This window comes from Sprattus sprattus (assembly GCF_963457725.1).
Source record: "Sprattus sprattus genome assembly, chromosome: 13".
Classification (NCBI taxonomy): Eukaryota; Metazoa; Chordata; class Actinopteri; order Clupeiformes; family Clupeidae; genus Sprattus; species Sprattus sprattus.
Window position 1 is genome coordinate 5362501 of NC_137911.1, and position 11782 is coordinate 5374282.

Genomic DNA, 11782 nt, shown 5'->3' on the forward strand with positions numbered 1-11782 from the left:
GAGAGGGTGAGGGTCTCTCCTGATAGCGTCTTCACCAGTAGAATGGACATAGAGGAGGTGAGTGTCTCTCTTGATATTGTCTACACCAGTAGAATGGACATAGAGGAGGTGAGTGTCTCTCTTGATAGCGTCTTCACCAGTAGAATGGACATAGAGGAGGTGAGTGTCTCTCTTGATAGCGTCTTCACCAGTAGAATGGGCATAGAGGGGGTGAGTGTCTCTCTTGATATTGTCTACACCAGTAGAATGGACATAGAGGAGGTGAGTGTCTCTCTTGATAGCGTCTTCACCAGTAGAATGGCTCCACTCAGACCCTGTGATTGGAGTGTTTATCATCACATAGTGTGATTTAGGATTTCTCAACATCTTTTGATCAGCCTGCTGCTATGCTTTCTGACTTACGTTTCATGTTATTATTTTTACCTTGCTGCTTGCTTCTGATTTGTTGATGGCACTAGGTTGATTGAGGCCTTTCCTCTGACCATGACCAAGGGCCCATCAGGCCTCCGTCATACATCTCCAGTCACATAGTCGTGTGGCGACTCTGACCTTCCTCCATCTGAGCCTCCTCTAGCCCCCATCACCATCAGCCCAGAATACCACCCCCCCCCCCCACCCACCCCCCCACCCCCACCCCCCCCCCCACCCCCCCCTCCCATGAGGTCATCTCAGGAGAACTTAACTCACGGGTCTGTGATGACAGCGTGTAATTATACCGCCGTGCGCTCCCTGCCTGTTCACTGTGATTGATTTGATTGTTTGCCCAGTGTGACATCGTGGATGTGCTGAGTGACAACTCCAAGAGCAATAAAAAGCGAAAGGTGAGCCAGGTGAAGGCCAGCGTCAGCCCGTGCAGGAGCCCTGAGCATAGGCACAACTCCACGGCAGGACAGCAGCCCGCTGGCTCTTCAGCAGCAACTGGTACTGAACAGGAAATGGGCTTCAAGCATTTACTAATGACAAATATGCCAAAAGTATTTTTCCCTGCCTTTTGACATCTTTACAACAGGCCTATCCTGAGGTGAAGGGGTAAATGAAGCTTACTGTGATCTCCTTTTCAAATATCGAAGTTTGAGTATTTTTGATTTACCTCTCTCTTAGGTACAGCCCTGCTGGTGCATCCAGTGAGTGTGGATGACTTGAAGCAGATGAAGGTGAGCGCGCACCAGGAGCTGTTCCTGTTCAGCACTGAAGTAGACACATGGCTGTGTTCAAAGTTAATCGGCACTGTCAGTGACTAACTGAAGCTGTGCACACAGTCTGAATGACTGGGGTGGGGTGGGGGGGTGGGGGGATTTAAATTCAGGCAAGCACAGCAAGGCTAGAAGTACACATCAGAATGACTGGTTGGCTTCACTGAAAGCTTCCAAAGATGAAACTCACAATGTTTCGTGCTTCAAAGCGGATTTCTCTCTGAACATTCCTTTGCTTTTTCGCTTTTCTTTCCTTTCACCAAGACATTTGGATGACTAATTCACCAGCACCTTGTGGTTCATCTACTCATTTCTTAGAGCGAGAGGTCATATATGGTGAACATCCCTTACAGACTAAGTATTTGCAAGTAAATTATCGTATTACTGCATTGCTCTGTAAGCTACTTATTTAGATCAAAAATAACCCATTTTCATACTTTGTAAGACCAGAGCTCTTAATGCAACATTTGGCTTGTGGAAGCTCATACTACGTTCTGGGTAAAGGGGATGACTGTGGCTTAACAGGACAGGTCTGAGTCACTGTTCAGATGGCAAACCCAAGGGGTCACACATCCCACTAGTGACATGATAAGACCTCTGAGAGCCAGTAGGGGGCACTACTTCCCCCAGGGCGTCGGATGGTGATGGCTCTTGTAAAAATGTTTTTGTTTACCATTTTAGTCAGTGAATTAGATATGACGGTAACACTTTCTATGAAGCCCAGCGTTATAAGGCCCTATAAGGGCATTATAAGGGCCTTAATAATGACTTATAATGAAGCTGTAAGTCATTGTAGCAATCGCTATAACTACGTATAATGTCTTCATGATGACTCATAACCACCTTTATGATACATTATATCAGTTAATCATTAATGGTTATAATAAAAGACGGAATAATGCATTATAAATATGTGATTGTCAGTCTATCTGTAGGCTATCACTTTCTTTGAAGCCTGCCTTTATAAGGTCCTATAGGGACATTAATGATGACGTTAAATAGTAGCTATAAGTCATTGTAGCACTCTTTATAACTATGTATAGCATCTCCACAATGACTCAAAACCACCGCTCTGATACACTATGTCAGTTAATTGTAAATGGTTATAATCCAAGATAGAATGATGCATTATAAATATGTGATCATAAGTTTGTGTGTGTCATCATGAATCCTATGAAGCCTGCATATATGAGGCCCTATAAGAACATTCATAATGCCTTCAAAAAGTAGCTATAAGTCATTGTAGCACTCATTATAACTATGTACGTAGGTCTTCAAGGCACATCGTAACCACCTTTGTGATATATAATGCATATTCATTAATGGTTTATTAGTATGGTTACTAGGCTGCTATACAGACATAGAATATTATAAACTGCCATATGATTCTATAAGTGTACTTTGTCAGCTTTAAGTAAAGTGACAAAAGGGTAGTGTTGTTATGAACAGATATAAGATTCTATAAATGGACTTTGTCAGCTTTAAGTAAAGTGACAAAAGGGTAGTGTTGTTATGAACAGATATAAGATTATTATAAGATAAGACATTATGAACTTGTTCAATCAAATGAGTGCTCTGACAGTAAATACAACAGGATACAGATGAAAACCCTTTTATTTGTAATTCAGCACTTGCTGAACATAGCCCAGGGCATTGATAGCAGCAAACTTGCTGTAGACAAGTTATTAATTATGTGAGGCATGAAATGTTTTAATGCACAGCCACAACGGCCATTGTGTTGCGATCCACCCCTACAGCATCAAATGGACTCCCATTCTTAAAGGCTTCCCGGGCGGCCACATATCTCAAAATAACTCCTTTGGTGTTCCTCGCTAAACAGAAAGAGGCATAAGAAGAAAAAGGTACATGTTCATATACCTGAAAAAGTTACTCAAGACACCAATCAGAACTTGATGGTAAATTCCAGCAAAGCAACATCAACATGTCTCAAATGCTTTCTTCTTTAAAGCCACAGCACACCCTCTCATTGCATTTTATACAGAAACGTTCATTACTATGAAACCCATTATGTTCTTACTGAAACCAATGTGAAAGCATTTGCCTCATATGGTTTTGTATGGTTAAAGAAAGCAAAGCAAAGCTGCCCTCACTTATTTTCACTAAAAAAAAACATATTAATACTCTCTTCCTTACAAATTGTTAAAGGTTGCTTTCTTGTCTTTTTTATATTGCTACTTACCCCAGTGTCCTCTGCTTTACCTGTAATATCATAGTCTACACTACAACACCGCATTTTTCTTTTTAGTAACCTTGCTTGGTCTAATCACAACTTACCACGAACACGGCTGTGCGTATGGCTTTCAGAGTCCAGCTGCTCTGGTCGAGTTGATTTACACCATTATTTCTTCTTTTGCTTCCCTTTATTTTCCCTGGGTGGCTCCCGAGATGAATATGACAGAGAAGACTTTAGGTCTTGGGGACTTTCGAATGAGCTCGAGATTTCACACTTTTTAAGTTCTGAAAAACAATCAAGAAATATTAAGTAGCTGGAATTACCAAGGTTACATCATTCAATTAACCACTGCACAACGATGTCATCAGTAGAAAAATACCTGCTTGCTTCCTAATTTATTTATTTTTTAACTATATCCTGTATCAGGGCATGTTTCTTCGCCAGCTCCTCCTGGAAGGAGGCATCTATCTTTACCAGCTCCTCCTGGAGGTAGACCGTGTCTTTTTTGGAGAAGTTCAATCATCTCCTCCCTCTCCATTTCAGCCTCCATCTTTATTTTAAGCACCGCAATTTCATTTATTGCTGTTGGAGCAGGCGCATCTGCAAAACAAAATTGCCGTGAAATACTCTTAGGCAAACTGAAAACAGTCTTGTGACCTTAGTATCGTGCAAGATCTGCACAAAGGGAGGGTGCACAGCTGGGAACGGCTACCTTCTTAACATCTAAGAACAGATTATCTACCGTTCATTTGGTTTTATTTTTCAACAGAACCTTGTCAGGCTAACCTGTTATTTCATGACAAACCATCTGTTCATAACAACACTACCCTTTTGTCACTTTACTTAAAGCTGACAAAGTCCACTTATAGAATCTTATATCTGTTCATAACAACACTACCCTTTTGTCACTTTACTTAAAGCTGACAAAGTACACTTATAGAATCATATGGCAGTTTATCATATTCTATGTCTGTATAGCAGCCTAGTCACCATACTAATAAACCATCAATGAATATGCATTATATATCACAAAGGTGGTTACGATGTGCCGTGAAGACCTACGTACATAGTTATAATGAGTGCTACAATGACTTAAAGCTACTTTGTGAAGGCATTATGAATGTTCTGTAATGTTAACGTCATCATTAATGTCCTTATAGGACCTTATAAAGGCAGGCTTCATAGAAAGTGATAACCTACAGATAGACTAACGATCACATATTTATAATGCATTATACCGCCTTTAATTATAACCATTAATAATGAACTGATATAATGTATCATAAAGGTGGTTATGAGTCATCATGAAGACATTATACGTAGTTATAGCGATTGCTACAATGACTTACAGCTTCATTATAAGTCATTATTAAGGCCCTTATAATGCCCTTATAGGGCCTTATAACACTGGGCTTCATAGAAAGTGTTACTGATATGACTTCTGGTGCAGTATTGCTCAACAAATGGCTGCCACAGTGCATCCGGCACAGGAGGGAAGTGGTAACACAGTGGCCATAGCTATCAGTGTTCCATTGATGGTCTGAACCACTTGCAGGAAACAATGAGGTACTGGCATCAGGCTGACCGATTGGGCTGATTGGCAGGCATTAGCTCCAGTCAAGTGGCCAGAAAATCAACATCAGCCCTCTGAAGCGCCCAACAGCCTGACCCAGTCACGTCACCCTCTGAAGCAGCCTGAGCCCAGTAACATCACCCTCTGAAGCAGCCTTAGACCAGGCACGTCACCCTCTGAAGCAGCCTGAGCCCAGTAACATCACCCTCTGAAGCAGCCTTAGACCAGTAACATCAGCCCTCTGAAGCACTCGAGCAGCCTGAGCCCAGTCATTCAGTTCAGCAGCTAAAACCTTCATTGATCTCCATGTATATGTCTCTTGTATGCTGGCTGAAAATGACTATTGTAAAATGCAGTATTTATGTGAAGTCTTTCAAAGACAAGTATACAATTATGCTCAACATGAGAGAACATGAAAATTGCTCCATTGCGCAAAATGGTTCACTCTTCCAGCCAAGTGAAGCATTCAGAAATCGTCCTCAGCCTGAACACCATTAAGCTTGGCCAAATTCTGAATGGAGGCCCCACCATCTTATCCCATCCCATCCCTTCCAATGAAGCAGCCACATTGAGAGGCCCTGGGTGCTTTTATGATTCTATGTTATTTGCTTCATGTTACCCAACTATTCAGACTACACAAGTCACCTTGTTGATGGGATTGGCTCAGTGCTAAAGAGCTGCTGTTTTCTTCCTCTGACAGACCTACCTCAAACTGGGGAAGGAGCAGCAGCGGGAGCTTAGTGCCTTAAAGAAGAAACATGCAAAGGTAAAGGAAGGTCATGCACAGCAACACCGTTTTCTCCTGAATTGGTGTTCTTTTTCTCACCTTAAGCATTTCGGGTTTTTTATGGTGGTATCAGGCAGTGTTTTCTGCCAAATATTCTCTTGACAGAACTAGGTGAAACCATGAGCAGGTTGTGTTTGTGTGTGTGTTTCAGACCAGGTTGTGTTCCTGTGTGTGTTTCAGACCAGGTTGTGTTACTGTGTGTGTTTCAGACCAGGTTGTGTTTGTGTGTGTTTCAGACCAGGTTGTGTTAGTGTGTGTGTGTGTGTGTGTTTTAGACCAGGTTGTGTTCCTGTTTGTGTTTCAGACCAGGTTGTGTTACTGTGTGTGTTTCAGACCAGGTTGTGTAACTGTGTGTGTTTCAGACCAGGTTGTGTTTGTGTGTGTTTCAGACCAGGTTGTGTTCCTGTGTGTGTTTCAGACCAGGTTGTGTTTGTGTTTGTGTTTCAGACCAGGTTGTGTTAGTGTGTGTGTTTCAGATCAGGTTGTGTTACTGTGTGTGTTTCAGACCAGGTTGTGTTTGTGTGTGTTTCAGACCAGGTTGTGTTTGTGTGTGTGTTGCAGGAGCAGCTGGTGATACAGAGGGCCCACAGCACACAAGTGGACAGAATTGTAGCTCAGCACAACAAGGAGAAGGGGAGTCTGGAGAAACAGCTGGAAAAAGCAGTTAAGAAAGCGAGGTATGATGTATTGTGACTTTGCTATGAGTCATCTTGAGCCGTTTCAGTGCAATTAGTGAGAAATCTAATGAATGTCAGACAAAGTACGTCAACAGCGAGACTAATGTGGTGGAGCCCAGCGTCTCTCCAGTCATGTGTTCTCTCAGTCCTTTAAATGATCTATTGCAGTGAAAAGAACACTTCCCGTCTGAAGATGGAGACAGACTTCAAACTCCAGACCATAAGTGCAGAGCACAAAGAAAAGGTATGAGGGGGCAGTCCTTCCCTTCAGAGACATCAGATAGAATACATTACTACCATTTAGGAAAACAGTGAGCAGAACAGGCTGAAAGTGAAAAAAATCGCGCTCCTCAGGTGAACAAGCTGGTGTCCCGGCAGTGTGACGAGTGGTCGGGGCTGATCGGTGGTCACGGCGCGGAGAGCCAGGCACTGCGGGACCAGCACGTGCTGCAGCAGTGTGAGCTCCTGAAGGCTCTGTTAGCGTCCCTGCAGCAGCAGAACCACCAGCAGCTACAGCTCATCCACAACCAGTGAGGCTCAGCAGCACTGCACTCATGGGCCACAACCTGGGCTCTCTCATAGGCTGTTTTCACATGTGTCTGCTTCCATTAAACCCAACCCATGGTGCGATTGATGCATTAGATTGCTTTGTTTAAACAAGTGTGCACCAAGTGAATGCCCCTGTACACCCTTAAAGGTTGGTTCCAGTCTGCTTGCAACAAACGCTTACTGTTAATGTGTTGGAATGGAACTTGATCCATCTATATATATTCATTTAGCAAACACCTTTATTCAAGTCACTTACAGTATAGTTTCTGCCATCAGTGTGTGTGCTTGTTAACACCTCACTGTACCAGGTGAGCTACAATCGGATTAAATCTGGGATGCAATCTGATCAATGCAGTCAAATCCCAAATATATTCCAGCACATAATATGTAAAAATATCAAAAAGTAACCAAGTTCAAAGGACATTACCCTCATATAGATTGTGCCTTTACTTTCTCAGTGCGTTATATTTTAAGTGCAATAGAACTTGCACACTGCAAGCTCACTCAGTCTGTGTTGAAGTTCCTTCTGGGCATTTTTCAAAGCCTTTAGAATTGTACTAGACAGAAGTACAGGATATGGTTTCATCACTCTGCCTAATCAGTGCATTGTCTGTTCATCCACACGGCTTGTGTCAGGCTTTATATACTGTATTAGAGTGAACCTAATCCATAACAAAACATCAGAGCAAGAATATATCATGCTGTATATTTTATGTTCAACAAGTCATCTATAGAAATTGACGAGTCCAGTTTTTGACTGTTCCATTTTTCAGACTGCTGGTAGGCTTTGATTGTCTGCTTGATGAATAGTGATGAACTTGTGGAGTTACAGTAACAAGAGGAAAGTTTTAGAAGTTCCTAAATCTATTACCCATGCAATGCAAGTGTGATTCTTGGCAACCTCAAAATTCTCCCTCGATCCTCAGTGATATCTTCAATTGATTTGAAAAGAAAGTAATGGCCTTGCAACCTTCTTTTTACATCTTCCCAGTGATAGCCTGCAGGTCTGCATTAATGCTCAAGGGATTCTTTCTAGTCCTGCTTCCTGCTTTTCTTCAGCAGAAAACAACTACTAGATCTAAGAGACCATGCTCTTAGCGATGGACATTCATATTCACTGGCTATCAAATCAGAATGGCTGCTGTTTGAATTAAGATTGTAATTCATTCTGCTGGTAATGTTTATAGCCAGTTAAACAGAGTTTTTACCTCCTCTCAGCATATTTCTTGTCATCTGTCATATAGAACAGATTATTTCATTTTAAACATACTTAAATGGAATGGAATTTGAAAACGAGGTCTGGACATGGGTAATTGAGCTATATCTTTGAAAACTATGAATGACTCATTAAAGCCCAGATCCTTGAGATGCATGATAAGTATAATGTCAGATTAAATTCTTTATCGATACAAATGTGTCGCCCCCCCCCCCAGGGAGTCTAAATTAAAGCAGAATGAATGTCGTCATTAACTTATTTATTACAGCAATGATGCAGATCAGGATCTCATTGGAATTGTGACACTGATATTTGAATATTGTAGGAATCTTTAAACAAAAGAGCTAATTTTTGTGACTTTCCAAAGGCAGGGTAAAGAGGTTCGAGCCAAGCAAGCCAAATCCTCGATGGAGAGTGGCAAAGCTATCAGTCAAGATAAAAGTATCAAAAATAAAGCAGAGAGAGAAAGGTAGGAGAATTTCCCTTTTACGTAAACAATTCCTTCTGGATTGTCATGCTGTTTTGTCCTCCAAGTCCTTCCCACTTACTGTTGGATAGACCTCTGTAGTATGGCGGCCCTGTAGAACAGACAGAATACAAGAGTAGTGTCCAGGGTGTCCTGCTGTGAAAGTGTTCTCCTCCCCTGTGACAGGAGGGTGCGGGAGCTGAACAGCTGCAACACAAAAAAATTCCTCGAGGAGAGAAAAAGGGTAATCTCATTGTGAGAAGTGTGTGTGGGTGTGTGTGTGTGTGTGTGTGTGTGTGTGTGTGTGTGTGTGTGTGTGTGTGGGTGTGTGTGTGTGTGTGTGTGTGTTTTTGTGTTTTTGTGTGTGTGTGTGTGTGTGTGTGTGTGTTTTTGTGTGTGTGTGTGTGTGTGTGTGTGTGTGTCTGTGTCTGTGTGTCTGTGAGTGTCTGTGAGTGTGTGTGTGTGTGTGTGTGTGTGTGTGTGTGTATGTGTGTGTGTGTGTGTGTGTGTGTGTGTGTGTGTGAGTGTCTGTGTGTGTCTGTCTGTATATTTGTGTCTGTATGCGTACATGTACTGTGTGTGTATTGGCGAGCTCTGTGTCATAACAGTCCCAATGTTGCCGACAGCTCTACATGAAGCAGTCAGAGGAGACGGAGCAGCTCCAGAAAGCCCAGCGTGAACAGCAGGACAGGCTGGAGAAGTGCATTGAGCAGGTACCGGCAGGCACGCCCTCCAAGTCAGAAAAAAGCACTTAGGCATGTCAGTCTTTTCAGCTGAGGTACATCTCCATCACTTGTCATTTGCTACCATGTGCCAAGACATAAACACCATTTACAATTCAAGGACAATCTCCTCTCTCTCCCCCTCCCTTTTCAGCTTTTGCGATCACATCACTCAAAGTATCCCAGTGAAGGTAAGTTTGGTCTCTTCCTCGCCCCGCTGAAATGAACTCAACATGTCTCTTGACTCATGATTGTTTTATTGGCTCCTTCAGTATGTAGCAACACAGAGGGTTATGCCTGTGAAGTGTCGCTGCACACATCAGTCTAAAGTGATGTGAGGAAGCTGGCTGAGTTGCCTAGGGTGATCTGTTTATTTCACCAGCTGAAAGGCTTTATGATGGCAAGAGCTGCTCTACCAATGGATGTTCTTTAATGAGAGAGAAAGAAAGAGAGATAGACAGATGGATGGACAAAGAAAAAGAGAGAGAGAGAGAGAAAGTGAAAACCACCTTCATGAATGTTTCATGTGCGCTGGTAGGTGTTGCAGCAGTGGAAAAAAAGAGGATTCAGAGGAGCTGAATAAATAGCTTAATAATCAGATATTTCTCCAAGGAGAAAGCATACACACCTAAATAATGCACAAACAGAACTTCACCAAACTCTTTTCTCATACTCTGAAATGCTCTTCTGTGACTACTCGGTTGTGTGCTATAAGGCCTTCGGCTCTGCAGTCTGTGTCTATGTATATGTCTATGTCATGCATTTTAAACCCCTCTGATGAAACCCTAATGAAATATGTTCACAGTGCCCACCAGATACGCCCGCCGTGCTAATGTGAGAATGAGAGAGTGTGAGAGAGAGAGTGAGAGAGAGAATGAGAGTGTGTGAGAGAGAAAGAGAGAGAATGAGAGTGTGAGAGAGAGAGAGAGAGGTCTCAGGAGGCACTAGCTAGGGTGTGTTTGTGGAGTTGCCTCCCTGCATTAGCCGCTGAGCTCAGCTGATATGGCGCTGACCTGAACGTGTATCAGCTCCTCCGCCACTGAGGGGAATGTTGGGGTGTGGAACTGACATTTTCCATTCCTGCCTCCCTCGTTCCACTTGAGACAGAGCCACTGTGCTAGCTCTTGTTTGTGGGCTCCAGGAGCTCAATCAGTAGTCTGAAGTGCTAGCATGTCCAAGGTCAAGAATTCAGTCTCCACAAACCCAATCCACTCTCTGTGCTGTAGTTTCCTTCTCCTTAAAGCCAAGAGTAAAAGTTTTAAGAGATGGGAGTCATGTGGGATGGATTTGAGGATATGTTATTTCTGTGCAGGTGTGTCCATAGCCTTTCCTGATCTTCTGTCAACAGAGCAACAAGATGCAGAGAGAGATGGAAGAGGAAAGACAACAGGCAAGCCACAGTGATGCAACAAGGAGTCAAACATAATGAAGGAGGACGTTTTTTTTACAGTACAAATCAGACGCACGCACGCGCGCACACACACACACACACACACACACACACACACATACACACACACACACACACACACACACACACACACACATACACACACACACACACACACACACACACACACATACATAAACACACACACACACACACACACACACACACACACACACACACACATAAACACACACACACACACACACACACACCCACACACACTTCTCACAATGAGATTACCCTTTTTCTCTCCTCCAGGAACTTTTTTGTGTTGCAGCAACACACACACACACACACACACACACACACACAGAGACATTCATTTTGTAATTTTCATTGATTTGGTTTAATCTCACCTACTAATCTAAATACTTGTATTTATTATGTTTTTATGAGAACACACGTTATTTTGTTATCAAAATGCCAGCTTGGTACCTGTGTTATATTTACTTTTCATGTCTGGATATGAAGCGGTGAACCCAGCCATTGGAAGTGGGCACGCTAATGAACGACTGTCACTTTCATTGCTTATGCTGACACATTGATTAAGGTTGAGGGAGTGAGGTAAGGCATCAAGGGCTCTTGAGTTCCAATGGCGTTCAAACCCTCTTCACTGAACTAACCGCCCAGGATTGAGCCTCTCTGCCGCTCTGCCTCTCTGGCATTCAAAAACCCTTGCAGGCTTGTGTAGGCTTGTAAATGCTTTTAGTGCATTTGAAAGACTGATGCACATTTTGTTCTGTTTCGTTTCCATGTACCTACTACAGCTGATTTTATGATGTTTTTTTTTTTTTTTTTTTAAAGAGCTCAGAACAAAAACATATTTATAGTAAATTTACATAAGTAAACTGTAATACATATTTTGCCTGTTTTAGGTTGTAAACATATTTGATCTGTGTTTGTGAATGTGATCTGTCATTGTTAACCTGGGAAAATGGTAAGCGCCTAGAGGCAT

The 11782-nt window shown here is 42.6% G+C and overlaps 1 protein-coding gene across 1 annotated transcript in view; it reads left to right on the forward strand.

Moving 5' to 3' along the window:
* Positions 1-11782, forward strand: part of plcb4a (phospholipase C, beta 4a) — a 37211-nt gene extending 25429 nt beyond the window's left edge. Inside the window, exons 27-37 of the mRNA XM_080850764.1 lie at positions 768-921; positions 1102-1154; positions 5661-5726; positions 6309-6424; positions 6593-6668; positions 6779-6954; positions 8557-8658; positions 8842-8899; positions 9282-9368; positions 9532-9568; positions 10690-11782. Coding sequence (XP_080706890.1) covers positions 768-921; positions 1102-1154; positions 5661-5726; positions 6309-6424; positions 6593-6668; positions 6779-6954; positions 8557-8658; positions 8842-8899; positions 9282-9368; positions 9532-9568; positions 10690-10781 — 1017 coding nt within the window. The 3' untranslated portion in view covers positions 10782-11782. The remainder of the gene's footprint in view (positions 1-767; positions 922-1101; positions 1155-5660; positions 5727-6308; positions 6425-6592; positions 6669-6778; positions 6955-8556; positions 8659-8841; positions 8900-9281; positions 9369-9531; positions 9569-10689) is intronic.